The sequence below is a fragment of the Psittacula echo genome, assembly GCF_963264785.1.
Source record: "Psittacula echo genome assembly, chromosome: 1".
Classification (NCBI taxonomy): Eukaryota; Metazoa; Chordata; class Aves; order Psittaciformes; family Psittacidae; genus Psittacula; species Psittacula echo.
In genome coordinates, this window is record NC_137735.1 from 72,855,302 (window position 1) to 72,874,132 (window position 18,831).

At 42.7% G+C, this 18,831-nt stretch overlaps 1 protein-coding gene across 1 annotated transcript; it reads left to right on the forward strand.

Moving 5' to 3' along the window:
* Nucleotides 1–1,900: 1,900 nt before the first annotated feature.
* Nucleotides 1,901–3,030, forward strand: STBD1 (starch binding domain 1; the record flags this gene model as incomplete). The annotated part of the gene is given in 2 exon segments (XM_080638980.1): nt 1,901–2,192; nt 2,195–3,030. Coding segments are annotated over 2 exon segments (1,128 nt in total).
* Between the last annotated feature and the right edge of the window lie 15,801 nt (nt 3,031–18,831).

An 18,831-nucleotide genomic window follows, 5' to 3' on the forward strand; every position in this document is an offset into this window, starting at 1 on the left:
CCTAAGCTGTTTTCTCAAATATATCTAAGAAAAGAAACGTGGTCAGCAGCTCCAAACACTACCTCTTCATCTGTGCTGAGGGGTGGCAGAAAGATGCCCTTTTAGTCTCATAACACAATAGTTAAGGATTTTTGTCTGCTCTGCTTCAGGGAGACGACTAGGAGGTTTAACTTCCAGTACACACATACTACCTCACAAACAGTAGGTGCCCTAACTAATAATCGCAGCTGAGCAAGGTGGTGTACAATGGGACTGTCTCCGCTTTGAAGGCTAGAAAAAAGAAATGTAAGGAAACTGGGAAAATATCATTGACTATGCAAAGAGCTTCAGTAGTTAGCACAACTCATTACAGTCAAGTGTCTAAGTAGCAAGGCTAAGCTGGCCTTGAAGCATCGGCAGTGGTAAAAGAGTGCACCCAAAACCACATTCCCTGAGAAAGTGCCCAGGCAGGTCCTGGCTTCTCAGTTCTTTTCTTTCACTGTATTATTGAGCAGAAGATCTGAGCAGTGCATGCTCAGCACATGCCTGAACACATCCAGACATTAAAGTACCAAAGTAGATATTTTACTTTACACAAGCTCAGCACTCTGCTGGAGGAATGCTTCAGAGAAGGTGTCTTAGCTACTGTGCTAAGCAAAGAAAGGGAAAATACGTAGATCATGAATTCTGTGCCTTGGCACAGGCCACCATATTCCATATCAGCCAGGGAACTTCGCTGTGAAGGCTGCACACTTGTGCTTCTATAAATTCAAATGACATTTACTGTCCTGTTAAGCTGAGGTAGCACTGCTCCAAATGACGCGGAAAGATTAAGAAGTTCACACACTGGAAATAGACTTTTCTAATGAGATAGCCGATAAAATCTCATCAGTGGGCTTTAGAAATCACGTAACGACAACTCCTTTGTTCAGAGAAAGAGAATGGGTTTCAGAAAGGCAGCAGTCAGATTGCACAGAACTGCCCCCCCTAACTTCTCCTCTGGGCTTAATCTTTGGTGTTAATAATGTACACCCATAAACATTTTTACACTTTGTCACTCTAGAAACTACCCAAACACAAAGTCATAAAATTGCATTTACTAGATTTCTTGGGTTCCTAGTGAGATTTATCTGTATAACCTCTTAGTTTTGAAATACGATTTGACATCATCACTTGAAGAGGAAACCTGAGTAGTAAAACAAAGGCAAATTAAAAGAAACATCAATTATCCTCTGCACTAATGGACTCTGAAGTCTTGGTAGACCAGAAAAGCTTCCTGAGTAGAAGGAGATAGGAGAGCAGAACAGTGTTAAGAAATCCAATTGTAGTCTTTAGATGCAGAAGTGATGAAATTAGTAGTGAATTCAATCTCACTTGCTTAGAGATACCAGAAAAAAAAAAATCGGATTTTCATCAGGTCAGGCATTAAAAGTACAAAGCAAATCAGTTACCCCAGCTACAGCCTATAAATCTAAGGTCACCAGTACTGCTAGAATTAAGCTCCATAAACTTCTGCGGCACCTATAGCAGAAATAGGGAAGAACCTCACTCATCCAGTCCTTAACTTCCGTGCGTCCTCTGCTCTCATTTTTTGCATTATGTGTGGCTACCTTGTGTGGACTGCCTAACCACAGAACCAAAATGAGGAAAGAGAAGGGGAAAAACGGGGAGATGATAGAAAAGGGAGCAGGTGAGAGGAAGAGACTCAACTTTTCTCACCTAACTCTCGCCTTTTTTATCCTGACCTGCCCTTTCCCTCCCTCCGCCCCCCCCGCCCGTCCGACAAGAGCCGCGAGCCGCCTCCCGCCTCCCGCCTCCCGCCTCCCGCCTCCCGCCTCAGGGCCGGCTCCTCCCCGGGGCCGGGTCCCGGCTTAAAGCGGCGCCGGGTGGGCGGTGGCGGCGCCACTGCAAGCGCCCGGCCATGGCCCGTGACCGCGGCCCGCCCGTCCTGCGGCAGCCCTCCAGTCCTCCGCGCTTCCCCGCGGCCGCTTTGCCCGCCGAGGCCCGTGGCTGGGGCTGGCTATGGCCAGGGCTGTGGCCGGCGCTGGTGGTGGGGCTGCTGGCCGCGCTCGTCGCCTGGTTCTGGTACGGCGGAGGTGATGGGCGAGGCGAGGAGGTGGCCGGTGAGGCAGCGGCGGCGGCCACAGGTACCGGGCGGGGGAGCGGCTGGGGGCCGGGGTGTGCCGGTCTGCCCAAGCGCAAGCGAGGACTTGGTTTGCTGCTGTAAAGCTTAACTGCGCTGCTAAAACCATTCCTGTTCTGTTTCTAGAGGATCTTACAGAGACCAAGGCTGCTGCCCTGACCAGTGCTCGGAAGCCAGGAGAGGGTCTGTTGGCTGGGCCAAGAGAAGAGCTTAACCATGTTCAAGGTGGTGGAGTTTCCAGTGAACCTCTGGAAATGGAGCAGCTGCTGCTGAAGCAGGGTGCCACTGGCTCCAGGGAGCATCCAGCTGATATCCATGGAAGCCAGGCCGGTGAACCAAGACCACAGATGGGACAGGAAAGTGATGGATGGTGTGTGATGAACTCGGCAGGAGCCCCTGATGGTGTTTGTAAGGGTAGAAGTGAGGAACAGCAAGGTCAGGAGAGTAGGGACTTGGACCATGAAGACTGGGAAGTTGTTTCCGAGCATCTGGCTTGGGAGGAGTCCGGCAAGAATGGCAGAATGGAAGACGCAGACAGCAAGGAATGGGAACAAGGAGACTGCCCTGATGGGGATTTGAGGGCCAAGCGAGTTGCAGCCGTGCCCCCCATGTTTCAGAACATCCACGTGACTTTTCGTGTGCACTACATCACCCACTCGGCTGCTCAGCTCATTGGTGTTACTGGTGACCACGAGTGTCTTGGCCAGTGGCACAGCTATGTTCCTCTCAAGCATGACAAGGATGACTTCTGGTCTGAATCTGTTAGTCTGCCAGTAGACACCAGAGTTGAGTGGAAATTTATCTTGGTGGAGAATGGGAAGGTGAGACGCTGGGAAGAATGTGGTAACAGAACCCTGGTGACTGAACATGAGGATAGAGTTGTTCATCAGTGGTGGGGACACCATTAATGGGATTTTGGAAGCCACTTATCTAACGGCAGACCTGCTTAGATGAATTATAGAACCCCTAAACTTCACCCTGTCTGCAGTAGGAGACCTTCTCAAGTGCAGAGCTCTGTAAATCCTGTCTCAAACCTGGTTCAGCTGCACGAGCAGCAGATCTCTGCCAGCCCCTTTAGGAAATGGTTTGGCAACCTGAAAAATGAACCTCAAGTGTGTTTTGAAGATGTGCAAGGTAGGCTACAAAGGCATGAGCAGTGTTCCAAGCAGCTGCCTTTCTAGGTAAATCTGGCCCCTGGACTGGAGCTGGTGTTGCTTTGCGTAGGGCTATGGGATGAATGCATCTCTGCACCGACTGCTTACAGCTTTTGAGGCATACTAGGAAGTGTGGTTACCTACAGTGTAATAGGAACTTAGGTGTTTTAACTTATGTAATGTATTAAGTAAACAATAAATGCTTTAAGACTGATGGTCTGTTACAACTTGACCAGTGAACTGACTCAATTTATTAACTTTGATAGAAGTGAGTTACTTGACCTGAAATCTTACTGCTAAAGAATTCCTGAAGAGTGGCTGGAGGCCACAAAGGTTTAAGCCTAGAGTACCTTAGTCTCTACTCCCTACTCTCCAGGAAGCACCTCTGCTCAGATGCTTGGCAAGTGGGTCCCTTTTAGTCAGATTATCTTGCTGGGAGAAGAGCAAAGGTCAGGGAGGACTGTCCTCGGCTTAATGTATTACTTTGTCAGGGTGGGAGCAGGCTTTTAAAAAACCTGGACTGCGCTGATGGCTAGGGAATAGGATTGTTTCTGACAAAAGAGTTAGATGGCATATTCGGCATACCTAGGACAATACCACGGTATTGTTAGCAACTACCTAGCTTAAATTCGTACTGTTTTTTTTTCCAAGGTAAGGTTTTTCAACAAAAGTTTATTTTAAGTTGTGGCCTTTTAGTATGACAGATAATGTAGAATACTTCCAGCTTCTATCAGGTGATATTTTTATAGGGCAGAAAGCTGCTGTACTTGCCAGTTGTTTGTATTTTTTGTTACAAACATATGCTGCCATTTAAGCAAGCTCTTCTTTCCATAATGAGGAACCTAGGTCTAGCTTGCACTCCACTTCTTTGGAGTGAACTTGGCCTGAAGAACATAGTTCTGTAGGAGTTCTGGAAATGCATAAATTGGTATGCTGGTTTGGAACATTTAATCCAAAAGCACGTTGCTGATCCAATTGCCTCCGCTAAGTCTTTCCTGCTTTGCATGGTAGAGCAGTCTGAACATGTGAAATGGAAAATGTTTTGGTGATGGACTAGAAGACAAGCTTCAGCAGCTTACCTCCTGCATCTAAGGGTTAATGGGCACCCAGCTGGTGGGATAATACCAGAGCTGCTGTGAAGAACAGTTGTCTGGAATGCTGTTACTGGGACTTCAGCACCAGCTATTTCATTGAACATATCCACTGGGAGCAGGCTAGGCTGCCTGCTCACACAGGCATAGTCACAAAATCATATAATGGTTCGGGTTGGAAAGCACCTTAAGCTCATCTAGTTCCAGGTCTAGCTGAAGAAAATCTGGATCAGGCATTGAAGGGAGGGTGAAAGGGAAAGAGACCAAGGCAAGTGAACAACTGCACTGACAAGTTGGAGTTTTTGTGCTGTCATGTAAAACAAACTCCTCCCAGCTGTTGCTACATGACAGAGCAAGTTATTCTGTAGCTCAGTTACATCTGCTGAAATAACTTCTGCTCTCTGGTTGCCTCGAGCAACCTGAAGATTTGGGAGAATAAATCTTATTTCCTTCAAGGGGTCTTTTATAGAAGAGAACAGGTTAGGAATTGTGGGTGGGAGCTGACCTCAAGACTGACTGTAAGCTTTCTGTTAACTGGTTGTCCAGGATGAGAAGTAGCCCTGTAACTACTGTGGGAGAAATACTGCAGGTCTGAGAGGAAGGTGGTATCATTTCTGTCCGCTAACTCAAAAGGGAGAGGATGCAGCTGACAATTCAGTAGATGGTTGATGTTGCTTCAGTGGTTTTAAACATATCAGCATGTGCATATACCAGTCCTCAACTCTCTCAACTGGAAACTAATAGGGGACTTCAGCTACTTTATAAACTTAAAAGGAAAATAGGACATAGTTAGCACACCCTGGATTAAAAAATAGATATTAAGATGAGGCTTATTTTTAGGGACTACTGTTTCACTGTAAGAGATATTTGTACTGTTTAATTATGACTCTGCTTACTGTGTATAAACAGAAAGCTCTTAAATCCTATCCATATGCACCACCAAAAAGCACACAGAATGTCTGTGTGGGTTTCAGACAGTAACTTACAGCTGTAACTGAACAGGTAAAATTGTGCTTGACCTAATGCCTATAATGGCAATTGCATTTTTTTATAACAATAAATTTAAATGAGCAATATACTTCAGATTCATAGAATCATAGACTGGTTTGGGTTGGAAAGGTTCCAACCCCCCTGGCCATGGGTAGGGATGCCTCACACTAGACCATATCAGCCAAGGCTCTGTCCAGCCTGGCCTTGAACACTGCCAGGGATGGAGCATTCACAACTTTCCTTGGGCAACCTGTGCCAGTGCCTCACCACCCTCACAGTAAAGAACTTTTACATCTAACCTGAACTTCCCCTGTTTAAGTTAGATCGCGTTGCCCCTTGTCCTGTCACTACAGACCCTGATGAAGAGTCCCTCTACAGCATCCTTGTAGGCCCCCTTCAGATACAGGAAAGCTGCTATAAGGTCTCCACGCACCTCCTTTTCTCCAGGCTGAACAGCCCCAACTTTCTGGGAGGTAGAGCTGAAATAGCTGTAATAGAAGATGATTTTTCAAGTCAAAGCAAAAGGTTGTTTTAAGCTGTTCACAATTCCTTTTCCCATTAGCGCAAGCTGTTCAGATAGTGAGATACTGTTAACTTAATAGGCATTTGTCCAGCAGCCATGGCCATTTGAGTGTATTTATACATACATTGGAGGCTTGTCGGAGGAGATTAGCTGTGGAATTAGATTTTCACAGCTGAACCCAGGACAACTAGAAAGCCACTTAACCTGCACTAGAATAGATTCTCTGATGCAATGATGAACATGCTTCAAACAGACTAACCCTGAGAGGTCTCCCAAACTGAAAACTTTTATTTTTATTTTTGTTTTCAGTTAAACACCCTGCACTTTGATCCCACAGACAAGGCATGATTGCATCACCTTGCTGAATGGTTGAGCAAGGTTTCTGCAAAGACTTGCACTGTGCTTTTGCTCTAACCTCTGAATTACTATGCCATTCACATCATTGCTGGCCCAGCAGGGGCATTTACTAAAAAGTAAATGTTATTCTGTATTATTGGAGGAGTTGATTAGTATTTTCTCTAAGTGCACAGAGCTGATTTCTCCTTATTGGAGAATCTGTTCACTTAAGTGTGAAGCTAGATTTAAATAAAGTTGCCTTGCTGCATAAAAATGATTCTGCTAGATGGGGCTGCTGTCTGGCTAATCCTATTTCCTGGCTGTGAGACTAGTGAAGCTACAACTGAGAAACAAGTTCTTGTTGACATTCCTATGTGGATGTAACAGCCTAGCAGCCAGTGGCTCAGGATATCAAAGAGCAAATAACAAACTGTCTCTTTCACAGTTTGACAAAGCCAGAAACTCTGTAAGCAAGGAGTTACCTTTTAAGTTCACCTGCTCATATTGCTGATAATAAACTTCTGACAAATTGGACATTTGATTACTTCTAGGTAAAATGCAATCTGCTCCTACTTATGAAGTAGTTTCGTGTACAAATGCTAAATGCTGTATGTGGATGATAAGCTTGAGCTGATGACCTGAGTCTGCAACTACTGGGCATAAACCAGTTTCAAGTCACCCACAGAAATCTTGCAATGCAGCTTGTTTGCTTCCTATTAATTTTGCAGGTGCCTCTGCAAAAACCGTTTCCACCCCACATTCTCTCTGGGAGTTAGACTTACTGTTTGGAGCCTTTCACATGATCCATTCAAAAATATTAGCCTGATATTAGGTTTTCTCTCTAGGGGGGTGGTTGCCATCTGTGGTGTTCTGCTGTGGTCAAGATTTGCCTAATGGTCTTCCTGTGTCATCCACCTGTATGGCATGGAATAACAAAGTGCTATTCATGCTGCTATTGAAGTCCAGGACGCCTACAGCTGCTCTGCAGCACATGAGTTTCTGACCCTCTTGCCTCCTCAGGTCTGGTGCTGGTGGCAGGGAAGCCCAGACATGTTCTCAACTTCACTGGATTACAGCACAAGGATGTTAAGCTGCCTTTTCACTTGACAGATCTCCCTTCTCTCTGGCTATTTGTGCTGATCCACCTGCTCCTTTCTGTTCTCACAGAGCTGCAGTCTTTTGGAACTCTTTAGCCTGGCTCCTTAAACACAAATGAGAGTGCACTTTTCACTGACCTTTTCCAACTTGCAGGACTACAGGGTGAATGTATGTTCCCATCCTCTATACCTCACTCTTATGAAAACTTTGGTAGATCTGTCAAATATGTATAGCAAGTCCAAATTGTAATATACAAGCCAACTAAAATGATCCTTTCATTTTCAATACAATCAGTTCCTAGGAAAGGAGAGGTAACTTAATTAACATTTTGACTAAGTTTGCAATAGTGTTGCAAAAAATGACAGAATCACTGAATAAAAAATAAAGCAAATTATCTGAATTAAAACAAAATACTGCTGACAGTAACTGAGAATAGCTTAGGACCAACTCGCTGATCTCTTCTTCTGGCACAAGAAGACCCTAAATTGAAAAAAACATCGGAGATGTTCTGAATACAGTTCTGTAGCTTTAAAGCCAGCAAACCCAAGCTTGTATTTGCATGGCTTGTGTTCGTGAAGCTACATTTGCTGATCCATAGCTACAGAACATTTGGTTTGGACAAAATCACTGGGTAAGCCCCTTGAAATCAAGCATGGCATTCCATGCTGCCACAAATCCAAGGCAATAACTGCTTTTCAGAAAGCAGATAATAAGGAAAAACACTAACGCTAGTAAAGCTGTGCCACTGGCACCTCCTGCTGACCCTGGGGATGATTTGCTGGGGTACAGATTTAACGCAGGACATCTTGCCCTTTGTTTTGTTATTACTGTATATAGCAAGGACTCTTCTGCTACCTGGTCAGCAGCTTCTGTGACCAACTTCTCAGACAGCCTTGCTGGAGTCTGAAGGGGCAGTACTATTAATCTGCTTTTCACAACCAGTCCCCAGACAAAAATCCAATGGCAAATCCTGGAAAAGTACTCAGTTTGGGTTCTTGTTCAAAGTTCTTCCTCCCCTGCCTATTTTTAAACAACTATTTTGTTCCCGGAGATACTGTCAAACACTAATGAGGCTTTAAACATCAATCCGATACTTAGTGATTCTGTTCATCTTCTTACTTTGGAATTGTTTTTAGCATTGGATAGTCTTTTAAGTGCAGTAAATCATTTGCCCACTGCTACAAAATCCTCAAATGTCAAACACATAGCAGGTTTTAAAATCAATTCACATATGCCATGTGCTCTCAACATGCCCTCCTGTTTATTACTAATCTCACACTAGGAATGGCCTTTGAATACGTTATTCTTAGGCACTCATATTATTAAGGGAAGGTTTTCTGTATTGGTGAGTGAAGAGCATTTTGGAGACCAACGGAAAGTAATATGCCCACTATTTTAGTAAACTTCTTAATAAGGGTGGTGGAGCATGGTATATGTCATACTAGGCTGTTATTAAAATCAATAATTCAGTATAGGTTCAAAATGCATTTTTTAATGCCTGAACTTCACCTATTTTAGTTTTTATAGAGGGACACAAATTGAGGAAGGACAAAAAGTCCCAAACTAGGAACATACATTCTCTCAGCTCTAAGTAAAAATAAAGTGCTTACAAAGCTAAGCCCAAGGTAGACTGTGGACCCTTCATTTGTACTACACTTGAGGAATCCATTCTGCTTAAAGAAGTCATGGTATAGAATGAAATCTGTGCAGTCTTGCAGTTGCAGGTATGTGATTCAACATTTTACCTTGATGTTAACAGATGCCACAGGGAGATTTCCTGCTTTTAGTGGAAATACTTGGCAGTTCTGGGGTATCCAGATGAATTGGAGGTTTTTGAAGTAATAACAAGAAGTATGGAGGGAAGGGAAACCTGTTCATTTTAGAATGAAAAGAAGCAGCCTAACAAACCATTTTAAAACTAACTTTGTAAACAACAAGACCTGAAATGGTGTGCAAGATCCAGAATCCATGGAAGAGCTACTTCAGCTTAAAGCAATCAGCTTGTGGCCAGTGTCCCTCACAGCATGCAGCTATTGAAAATGTGTGCCAGTGAACGAGTCCGTATTTACATGTGTTTCTACTCTGTATGTCCCACTCATTTAAAAGTTAAAAACTGTAAAGAGTGTCATGGTTCCAGGCAAGAATGACAAAACTGTAAGACCTTTTACTATTAATCTTTAAAAATATAACTTAAACATGAGGTACATTCATGAAAGTAATCCTTAATGTACAAGGCGTCTTCCTTTTGATAGCTTTTTCTCCTTTTCCTTTGCTTTCTCTCTCTTCACTTCATGAGTTCTGATCACTGGTGATGTGTCTGAAAACAGCAGCAAGAATGGATTATCTGACCACCACCTTATGTTAAAATGATTGAGGCCTCAGGTGCAGACACCTCAAGCTTTCCAGTATACATGTTACGCTGTACTTATCAAGCCCTCACAAATGCAGCTTTAGTTTGTAAATATTTATATGCAGAGCCTTAATAGAAAAGGTAAAGCTGGTTCTAAACAGGCACCACCTTATCTGCTTTGTGAAGCCAAAGCAGCAAATGTTGGAGTAGAGGTGAAGTACCATTGATTTCAGAATCTCTCTTATTGGATCGTGTGAAATTAATACTTAATTAAATTATTAAATCAAATTATTAATTATCAGCAACAATTATAGAATTAAATAATTTAATTAAATTAACAGTTCATGGAAACAAGTTTACTTTTATATGGTAACTCTTAATACATTACAGATAGGAACATACACTATTATGTGGATATAAAACCAGGCAAACTGAAGATGTTAATGGATGGCAAAAAATAAAAATGAGAACGTTTACCTTATACTTTAAATAAACAACTTGATCAGTTTTCCCTAAATCAGGTCACTTGTATGTCCCTGACACATGTGCCCTGTATGATGTGAGAAATAATAATTTCACAAGTCTATGCAGTGAGACTTAAAGGGCCAAAGGGGAAGCAACTGGAATGCGCAATAAAAAGAAGTGCAGAAAAGAGAAATTCCATCTCACTTAGCCTTCTACCATCAAAGGAGCTCATGAGCACTTTACCAGTGACTTCCAAGGGAGCAAGAAGAAAACCTGGAAAGTTCTCCATTGTCATTGTGGTCATCTCAGATTTTAAAAACTGGGAAATAAAGGGTATGCTTCTGAGGCCACTGCTGGGAAACTCTATTTTTGGAGTCGACTGCTGTCAGAGTATCCTTCAGTTTCCATGAAAGAGTCATCAGCTTGTTAAAAATTTCTCTTAATTGGACATAACAGCACCTCTCACCAGCTGCCATGTTTGAAATCTTAAGGATCTTGAAGCTTATTAAAGGGGCTGAACAACAGTGCATCATAGAGTTAATCCAATTTTTCTCCTAGGAGCAGGGTAATGTAGAAGTGGGTACTGCTACTAAACCAGGCACATCTAAAATTACCTCATTTTAGATAAAGAAAAAACACAGGTAGTGCTTTGGCAGGTAACAAGAACCGTCTCTGCAGAGTGTGTATTTTAAATAAAATAGGAATACTTTTAGTAAATCCTTGTACCTTGGTTTTTTATCTTTAACAGTCCCATCAGGTTCTGCAGGCTTTCCATCTTGTTCTGTGGCCTCCTATGTGGATCCTTACTATTTTTCATGGGCTGCGAAGCTAGTGAGAAATTATTCATCAATATGTTATCACAGATAAAAAAAAGTCATTATAAATTATTTAAACATTCCATCTGATGTTCTTAGAAAATAAAATTGCAAACAATAAAAATTCCAGTAGCAAAGAAAAATGAGTAAGAAGTGAAGGCTATTAACAGAGATTTGTACTTAGTGGGATTTCTGTTTAAGTGACAATGCAAACACATTTCTATTTTGCATATAAATGTCTCCATTTGGGGAATGGAGAGCAACTGTTACGAAAGGAGTATTATGCTCATAACTTCTAAGTCCCTCTTTGCCAGTAAAACTGCAAGGGTTGTGCAAAGGAGAGCAGTAGTGTCAGTTGCATTTTACAGATGGAAAACGAAGGTATGGGAAGATGTAACATACTGAAGCCAAAAATAAAACCAGAAAAGCTAACCCTTTGAGGATTCAGACCGGTGCAAAATTCAAAAGGCACTGTGCCTGTCTGACTGAGCACTAACACCTACAGACTGACAAGGTGACACCCACACCATGCGAACAACTACAGCTTCCCACCCTTGCAGACTTTTCTGAACAGAACTTGAACTGTTTCGTTTTTGCTACTGTCACCAAATTCTCAAATAAAAAGAGGGGAAAAAACCAAACCAAACCCAAAATGAGCCAGAGATGGTGGCAACTGGCTGACCAGATTAACAAACAAGACAAAAGAACCTCACTCATGTTGCCAATTCAGCGCTTTGATGGGGAAATGCCACACACTTTTGTGTTCTGTTTATCAACAGACATTTCTTAGTTGTGAAACATGCATTAATAAAATATAGATTAGCTAACAAACATGCACTTCATCTTTGCACAGCCAAGCAGCTGGGGAAAGCAAAGGCCAATGAGCAGCAATATTAATGTTCTAGTCAGGGTGACTGCTCAGCCCAGCTGTTTTAGAGACAAGCTTCTGATGTTCCAAGAATGCAAAAGATAAAGTGACTGAGAAGTCCGCATTAATAAGATAACAATACAATACAGACATGCTGAAGTTAGGTTGGAACTACAAAAAAAAATGCCACCTGAGAAGAAGGAAATGTTCCTTGGAGCTACGGTTAGATTTCTGCCTGTAATAGCACTAGCTTAGGGCTGGGTGCACAGCATCTCTATTACCTTCCTACCTGCTGTGCTTATGTGTCTGTATTTTCAGACCTTGAAAAACAGAGAAATGTAGTGTTTCAACACGATATTCAGTAAGTATTATATGAAAATCTAGTTTTTCCTACTGCATCTATTCATTTTGGGGTGTTCCTGCCACTTCAATGTACTAAAGCAGTCCTGACAGCCTGGCTCCCTGGCAAGTCATTAATACACATTAATAGACCCTGAAAATGTTCTTCACCCTCACACCTATTCTGTGATGCAGGAATGCTTATTTTTATCACTTAAGAGCTACACAAACACAGCTTTATGTCAATATTGTGTTACAGGAACCACAACAACTATGACAATATTTAGTATTAGGCAACTGTTATGCCTGTTACTGCAAATATTGATGTTAAGCATCCCTACATTATTTATCCAAATAAAGCAATTTACCAGTACTGCATGGAATTTCTCCTCTTCTCTTTGTATAGTACATTCATTAGCTGCTACATTTTACTCGCAATTAATTTATCACAGAAGAAACTTTCTGCTTGAATAGAACAGGCAGTCTTATAAATGCAAGAACAGGTCACTTTTAGGTAAGTGGGCCACAGCTGCTAAAGCACTGCTTTAAAATAAACCCTCAGTACATTATGTTTCAATAAATTTGCATACTGTAATTGCACTTGTTGGAACCATAAATGGAAGACTGACCCCATGTCAGCCCTGTACACTTGAGAATCATTCATCTTCACATTCAGCAACATGGATGGATTCTGTAAATGATGTATTACAAAGGTACATGAAAAAATAAATGCAGTGTGAAGTACAGATACTACAATCATAGAATCATAGAATAGTTGGGGTTGGAAAGGACCTTAAGATCATCTAGTTCCAACCCCCCTGCCATGGGCAGGGACACCTCACACTAAACCATGCCACCCAAGGCTTCGTCATAAAGTGTAAGAGACCAGTGACTGATAGTGGGATTCCCCTGGTTTCTACAGAATGGCTGGATCTAACATACAGTTTGTAACTCACACACTGTACTGGCTGGGAAGGGACCTAGCCAAGCTCTCTGGATCAGGGAATGGGACTGTACTTACTTATATGGGGTACTGTGGCTGCATCCTCTGGAGAGCAGACCTTCTGTGCGGATGGCCTGTGCTGTGGTGAGGCACTGAAGCCAGCTGCAAGGTCATCCAGTGGAGCAGTTAACAACAAGTGTACTGGAGACTTTTCTCTGTGTCTCCGCTCCTGAGACACCTTCTTGGGGGCAGATGTATAGTCAGAAGCTGGTAAGAAGATGGATGCACCTCCTAGGAGATATCCAAGCAAAAAGCAGTGGGCACATACCTCAAAAGAAACCTCTACTCAAGCTTTGATGTTATATCTGTAACAGTTACGGGGTTGAGGTCCCTTCATCACTGCATTATTTCATCCTTTCCATTCCTTGTTAGTAGCCAAGGCTGCAGGAGACTATAGCCTCTTTGCAAAATGCTTGTTTCTCTTAAAGTGATTCTCATGTGAAGAATAGCCAGTAAAACTGCCTAGGAGAAAGCAGGGCCTGCTTTTTCTGCTGTGTCTGTAGGGAGTATCCTAGGTGCTAAACCCCAACGGTCCCCATATGTTACCGCTGACTTCGATCTCATAACTTAGGTATAAGCAGCAGAAAAAATAATGTTGCTTACACACGTCTGCCATTTCCCTTCTTTCCAACAAGTGACTGATATGCTTTGAATTCCTGGCAGAAATGGAGTCATAAAGAAAAGAGACATGCACAGAAATACACAATCGACATATTTTCATATGCTGGCACACTGTGTGCATGTAAAAATAAAGAAGAGGTTGCACGCAACTAATAAGTGGAACATTTACTACAGGTTTTCCCTTTTTCTTCCCATAGTCTGCTTTCCTTACTCTTAACACCTCTCTCCTGGGACGTCTTGAAAATAATTTGGGGGGTTTCTAAGAAACTCCTCTTGCTGAACTACATCTCAAGTCTTCTATGTAAAAAAACTCCTGGCAGCTGCTTTGAGAGCTAGGAAAAATCCCTGGATGTTGAGTAGGTTTGCTAGAAGGCTGACGGTAGCTACCCAGGAGATTTTCTTTAATACTCAAAAATCTAGAAAGAGGACCTATAGTAGTTGCTCCTCAGGACAAACAGAGGAGTTCTAGCCTATTCCTGGAGCACAGTGGCTCAAATAATAATAGAGAACAATTAAATACATGAGCATCTGCAGGCAAATCTCAGAGAAAATTCACAGAATGGATAATCAATGGGCAAAAAAAAAGAGACAGTGGCAAAGTCTGATACCTTCAAACCCTAATGCTCAAAGCTGTATCTTTCTATCTCTGGTTAGGTTACTAAACTCATGTCACCACATTTTAAGAGGTACTGACCACCCAGTACTCGGAAAGAAATCAACAGAATTTGCAATGAACTGATTCCTCTCAAAAGCACATCCATATTTGTATATCTGAATATAGAACTCAAGAGTCTAAATTTAGGCACCAAAAAAGTGACAATATTATCCACAGTACACAAGACTATTGCCTAATAGACTAATAACTACCATGGAAGATAACCACTTTAGGTACAGTGGTATCAACCTGCATGGACCTGGTTTGCAACAAAAAACATTTACAGCAAGTTCAGTAAGGACTTTGTAGCAGAACCTGATAGGAGGTATTTGGGTAATGACCTAAGAAAATATACTGTATTTGGACTATATTTTTTGTAATATTATTTAATGTTCCAGTTTGACATTGATATGGCACATTCATCCTCAACTGCAGCCAGTGAAAACTTACCAAGGGATGTAAAGGGCAGGGTAACGTCTTGGGACTGAAGATCTGCTGCATGAAAGGATAAAGGATCCCTGCAAGCAAAATGATGGCAAAACTGGCATTCTGAAAGTATTATACTAAGTTTTGGTAATACTAGCTAGCCAATACAGTGAGAATGTGAAGCTCTCCTATGTAATCTCCAGATTTTATACACGTAAATTAAAAGCTAACGATGTAAAGAAACTCCAGAGTTCTTTCTTAGAAGGATGAAAGTAACATCACAGCTTTGTTTTGTAATTCCCAGGAAGCTTTACCATTATGAATAAACCAACATAAACAAGCTCAGGGCTGACACTGTATTAAAGAAGCTTTAGGAACTTATTCTTAAATGAGTATTTTAAGAAGTAGGTTACTCAGCTGAATGAAAGCACTTCTCACCATCCACAAGTATACTTTTCCATGCTGTTTTCAGTAGCAGAGTCTTTAGCTGCAGTCTCCCTGTACAGAAACACACATCACTGTCAAAAACCCAGCACAGGCCATGCCACAGTAGGATCACTACATTCACATTTTTAGAAGATAAGCTTGTTTCTTAAGCAGAGTACAATGGCAGCCACATTGTAAAGGTGAAGAAAAGGCATCATAAAATTGTTATATGAGTTCACTAAAAGAAGTCTATTAGTGTTAGAGGGAATTTAGACTATTTCTCTGGGAAAGAAATTACTAGATTCACAGTCATAAAGATGGGAAAAAACCCAATAACTGCTTTAGACAACTAGATGGTCGAATTAGAGATCCTCAGGACAGTGAGAAGAGCGTGCAGCAAGCTCACTGCCCTGGACTTCCAGAGAGCAGATTTTGGTCTCTTCAGGAACCTGCTTAGTAAGGTTCCATGGGATATAGCCCTAGAGGGCAGGGGGGCCCAATACTGTTGGTTGTTATTCAAGGATCGCCTGCTACAAGCTCAGGAGTGTTGCATCCCAACTAGAAGGAAGTGCAGCAGGAGGGCCAGGAGACCTCCTTGGACGGATAAGGAGCTGCTCAGGAAAATTCCAAGGAAAAAAGAGGCTTATAGAAGGTGGAAGCAGGGACAGGCGGCCTGGGAAAAATACAGGGATATAGTCCGGGAAGCTAGGGACCAGGTTAGGAAAGCTAAGGCCCAGTTAGAATTAAACTTGTCTAGGGATGTTAAGGATAACAGGAAGGGATTCTATAGGTACATAGTGAATAAAAGACAGACTAGGGAAAAAGTAGGCCCCCTCCAGAAGATATTGGGAGAACTGGCTACCCAGGATTTGGAGAAGGCTGAGATTCTTAATGACTTCTTTGCCTCGGTCTTCACTGGCAAAGGCTCTGACCGCACCACCCAAGTCTTGGAAGGCGAACGCAGGGACTGTAAGAATGAAGATCCTAGGCCCACTGTAGGAGAGGATCTGGTTCGAGACTATCTTAAAAACCTGAACGTACACAAGTCCATGGGACCTGACGAAATCCATCCGCGGGTCCTGAAGGAGCTGGTGAATGAATTTGTTAAGCCACTGGCCATCATATTTGAAAAATCATGGCAGTCAGGTGAAGTTCCCGATGACTGGAAAAAGGGAAATATAACCCCCATTTTCAAGAAGGGGAACATGGATGACCCGGGGAATTACAGACCAGTCAGTCTCACCTCTGTGCCTGGCAAAATCTTGGAGCAGATTCTCCTGGAAGGCATGCTAAGGCACATGAAAAACAAGGAGGTGGTTGGTGACAGCCAGCGTGGCTTCACTAAGGGGAAATCCTGCCTGACCAATTTGGTGGCCTTCTATGATGGGGCTACGAAACTGATGGACAGGGGCAGAGCAGTTGATGTCATCTACCTGGACTTGTGCAAAGCCTTTGACACTGTCCCACATGACATCCTTGTCTCTAAATTGGAGAGACATCAATTTGATGGGTGGACCACTCAGTGGATAAAGAACTGGCTGGATGGCTGCACACAAAGAGTTGTGGTCAATGGCTCAATGTCCAGCTGGAGACCGGTAACGAGTGGTGTCCCTCAGGGATCAGTGTTGGGACCGGTCTTGTTCAACATCTTTGTCGGTGACATGGACAGTGGGATTGAGTGCGCCCTCAGCAAGTTTGCCGATGACACCAAGCTGTGTGGTTCGGTTGATACGCCGGAGGGAAGGGATGCCATCCAGAGGGACCTCGACACGCTTGTGAGGTGGGCTGAAGCCAACCTTATGAAGTTTAACCATGCCAAATGCAAGGTCCTGCACCTGGGTCAGAGCAATCCCAGGCACAGCTACAAGTTGGGCAGAGAAGAGATTCAGAACAGCCCTGCAGAGAAGGACTTGGGGGTGCTGGTTGATAAGAAAATGAACAGGAGCCGGCAGTGTGCGCTCGCAGCCCAGAAAGCCAACTGTATCCTGGGCTGCATCAAAAGGAGCGTGACCAGCAGGTCGAAGGAGGTGATCCTGCCCCTCTACTCTGCTCTCGTGAGACCTCACTTGGAGTATTGTGTGCAGTTCTGGTGTCCTCAACATAAAAAGGACATGGAACTGTTGGAACAAGTCCAGAGGAGGGCCACAAGGATGATCAGGGGACTGGAGCACCTCCCGTATGAAGATAGGCTGAGAAAGTTGGGGCTGTTCAGCCTGGAGAAGAGAAGGCTGCGTGGAGACCTCATAGCAGCCTTCCAAAGTATCTGAAGGGGGCCTACAAGGATGCTGGGGATGGACTATTCATCAGGGACTGTAGTGACAGGACAAGGTGTAAGGCGTTAAAACTTAAACAGGGGAAGTTTAGACTGGATATAAGGAAGAAATTCTTTACTGTGAAGGTGGTGAGGCACTGGAATGGGTTGCCCAGGGAGGTTGTGAATGCTCCATCCTTGGCGGTGTTCAAGGCCAGGTTGGATGAGGCCTTGGGTGGCATGGTTTAGTGTGAGGGGTTGGAACTAGATGATCTTAAGGTCCTTTCCAACTCTAACTATTCTATGATTCTATGATTCCTTCTGGTTACTCACACAACAATGCTTCTAATTAGCTTCTTCAGACCAGCCTCTTTTTAGCCTATATTTCACCATAACATAAACTCTTGCCTTTTCCGGGTTTGGACCTATGTCTTTCCTCAGGCACTGTAAATTTTTAGAGTACAGTGGTATTTGATAAGAGAATGGAAACGGATAATTAATTAAATTAAAAAACCCCAAACAGCTAGACTAATTTTCAGCATTGAGAGACACTTGGTAGTGTTCCAGACAAGTAAAATCTTGCTGAATTTAATGTTGACTTTTTGTAGAACTGCTCCATTTTCACCAGCATCTCCGCTATTCCGTCTCTATCTACGCCATCATGCCTGCTAAGCATGCTTGAAGCACACCAAGTGCTATCTTTGTTTATCATACTAAGACTTCTTGCTCTATGTCAGGCTTTTTGTGACAACCTCAGCTTTGGAATAGACAAAAAAAGAATAAATCAAGTAAGATTTTACAGCAAATGGCATCTGGTATTTGCCATCTTATATTCTGATATTGTAATTTTGGATACAGCACAACTTCTAACTAAGGCACTAGGAACAGGAGAAAAAAAGTAGCAAATGAGCTTCATCTCAGTCTTCATAGGAGACAATCAACAAAATCTTGTCTCTGCTAAAGCTACCTAGAAGCACATTGTTCCAGTTTTCCATATACCACTTGTGTATACTTTTGTAAAGGTCCTCTATTTAATTATTAAATTATCTATTTAAAAGGAAGCTTCTTAACTTCTACAGACTTCACCAATGTCTTGTGGATGTCACCACAATATTTTTCTTTCCAGAAAATGCCAAGGTAATGAATGCCTTTTGGTAATCCTTCCCACTTGTTTAACACCCATTCTGTAGTATATAAAACCACAAGCTTTGGAGATTATGGACACAAGCCTTACCAATGAATCTTAACACATCATTACTCCACTAAGCTATCTCAGAGTTTTGATCTACAAGTAACTT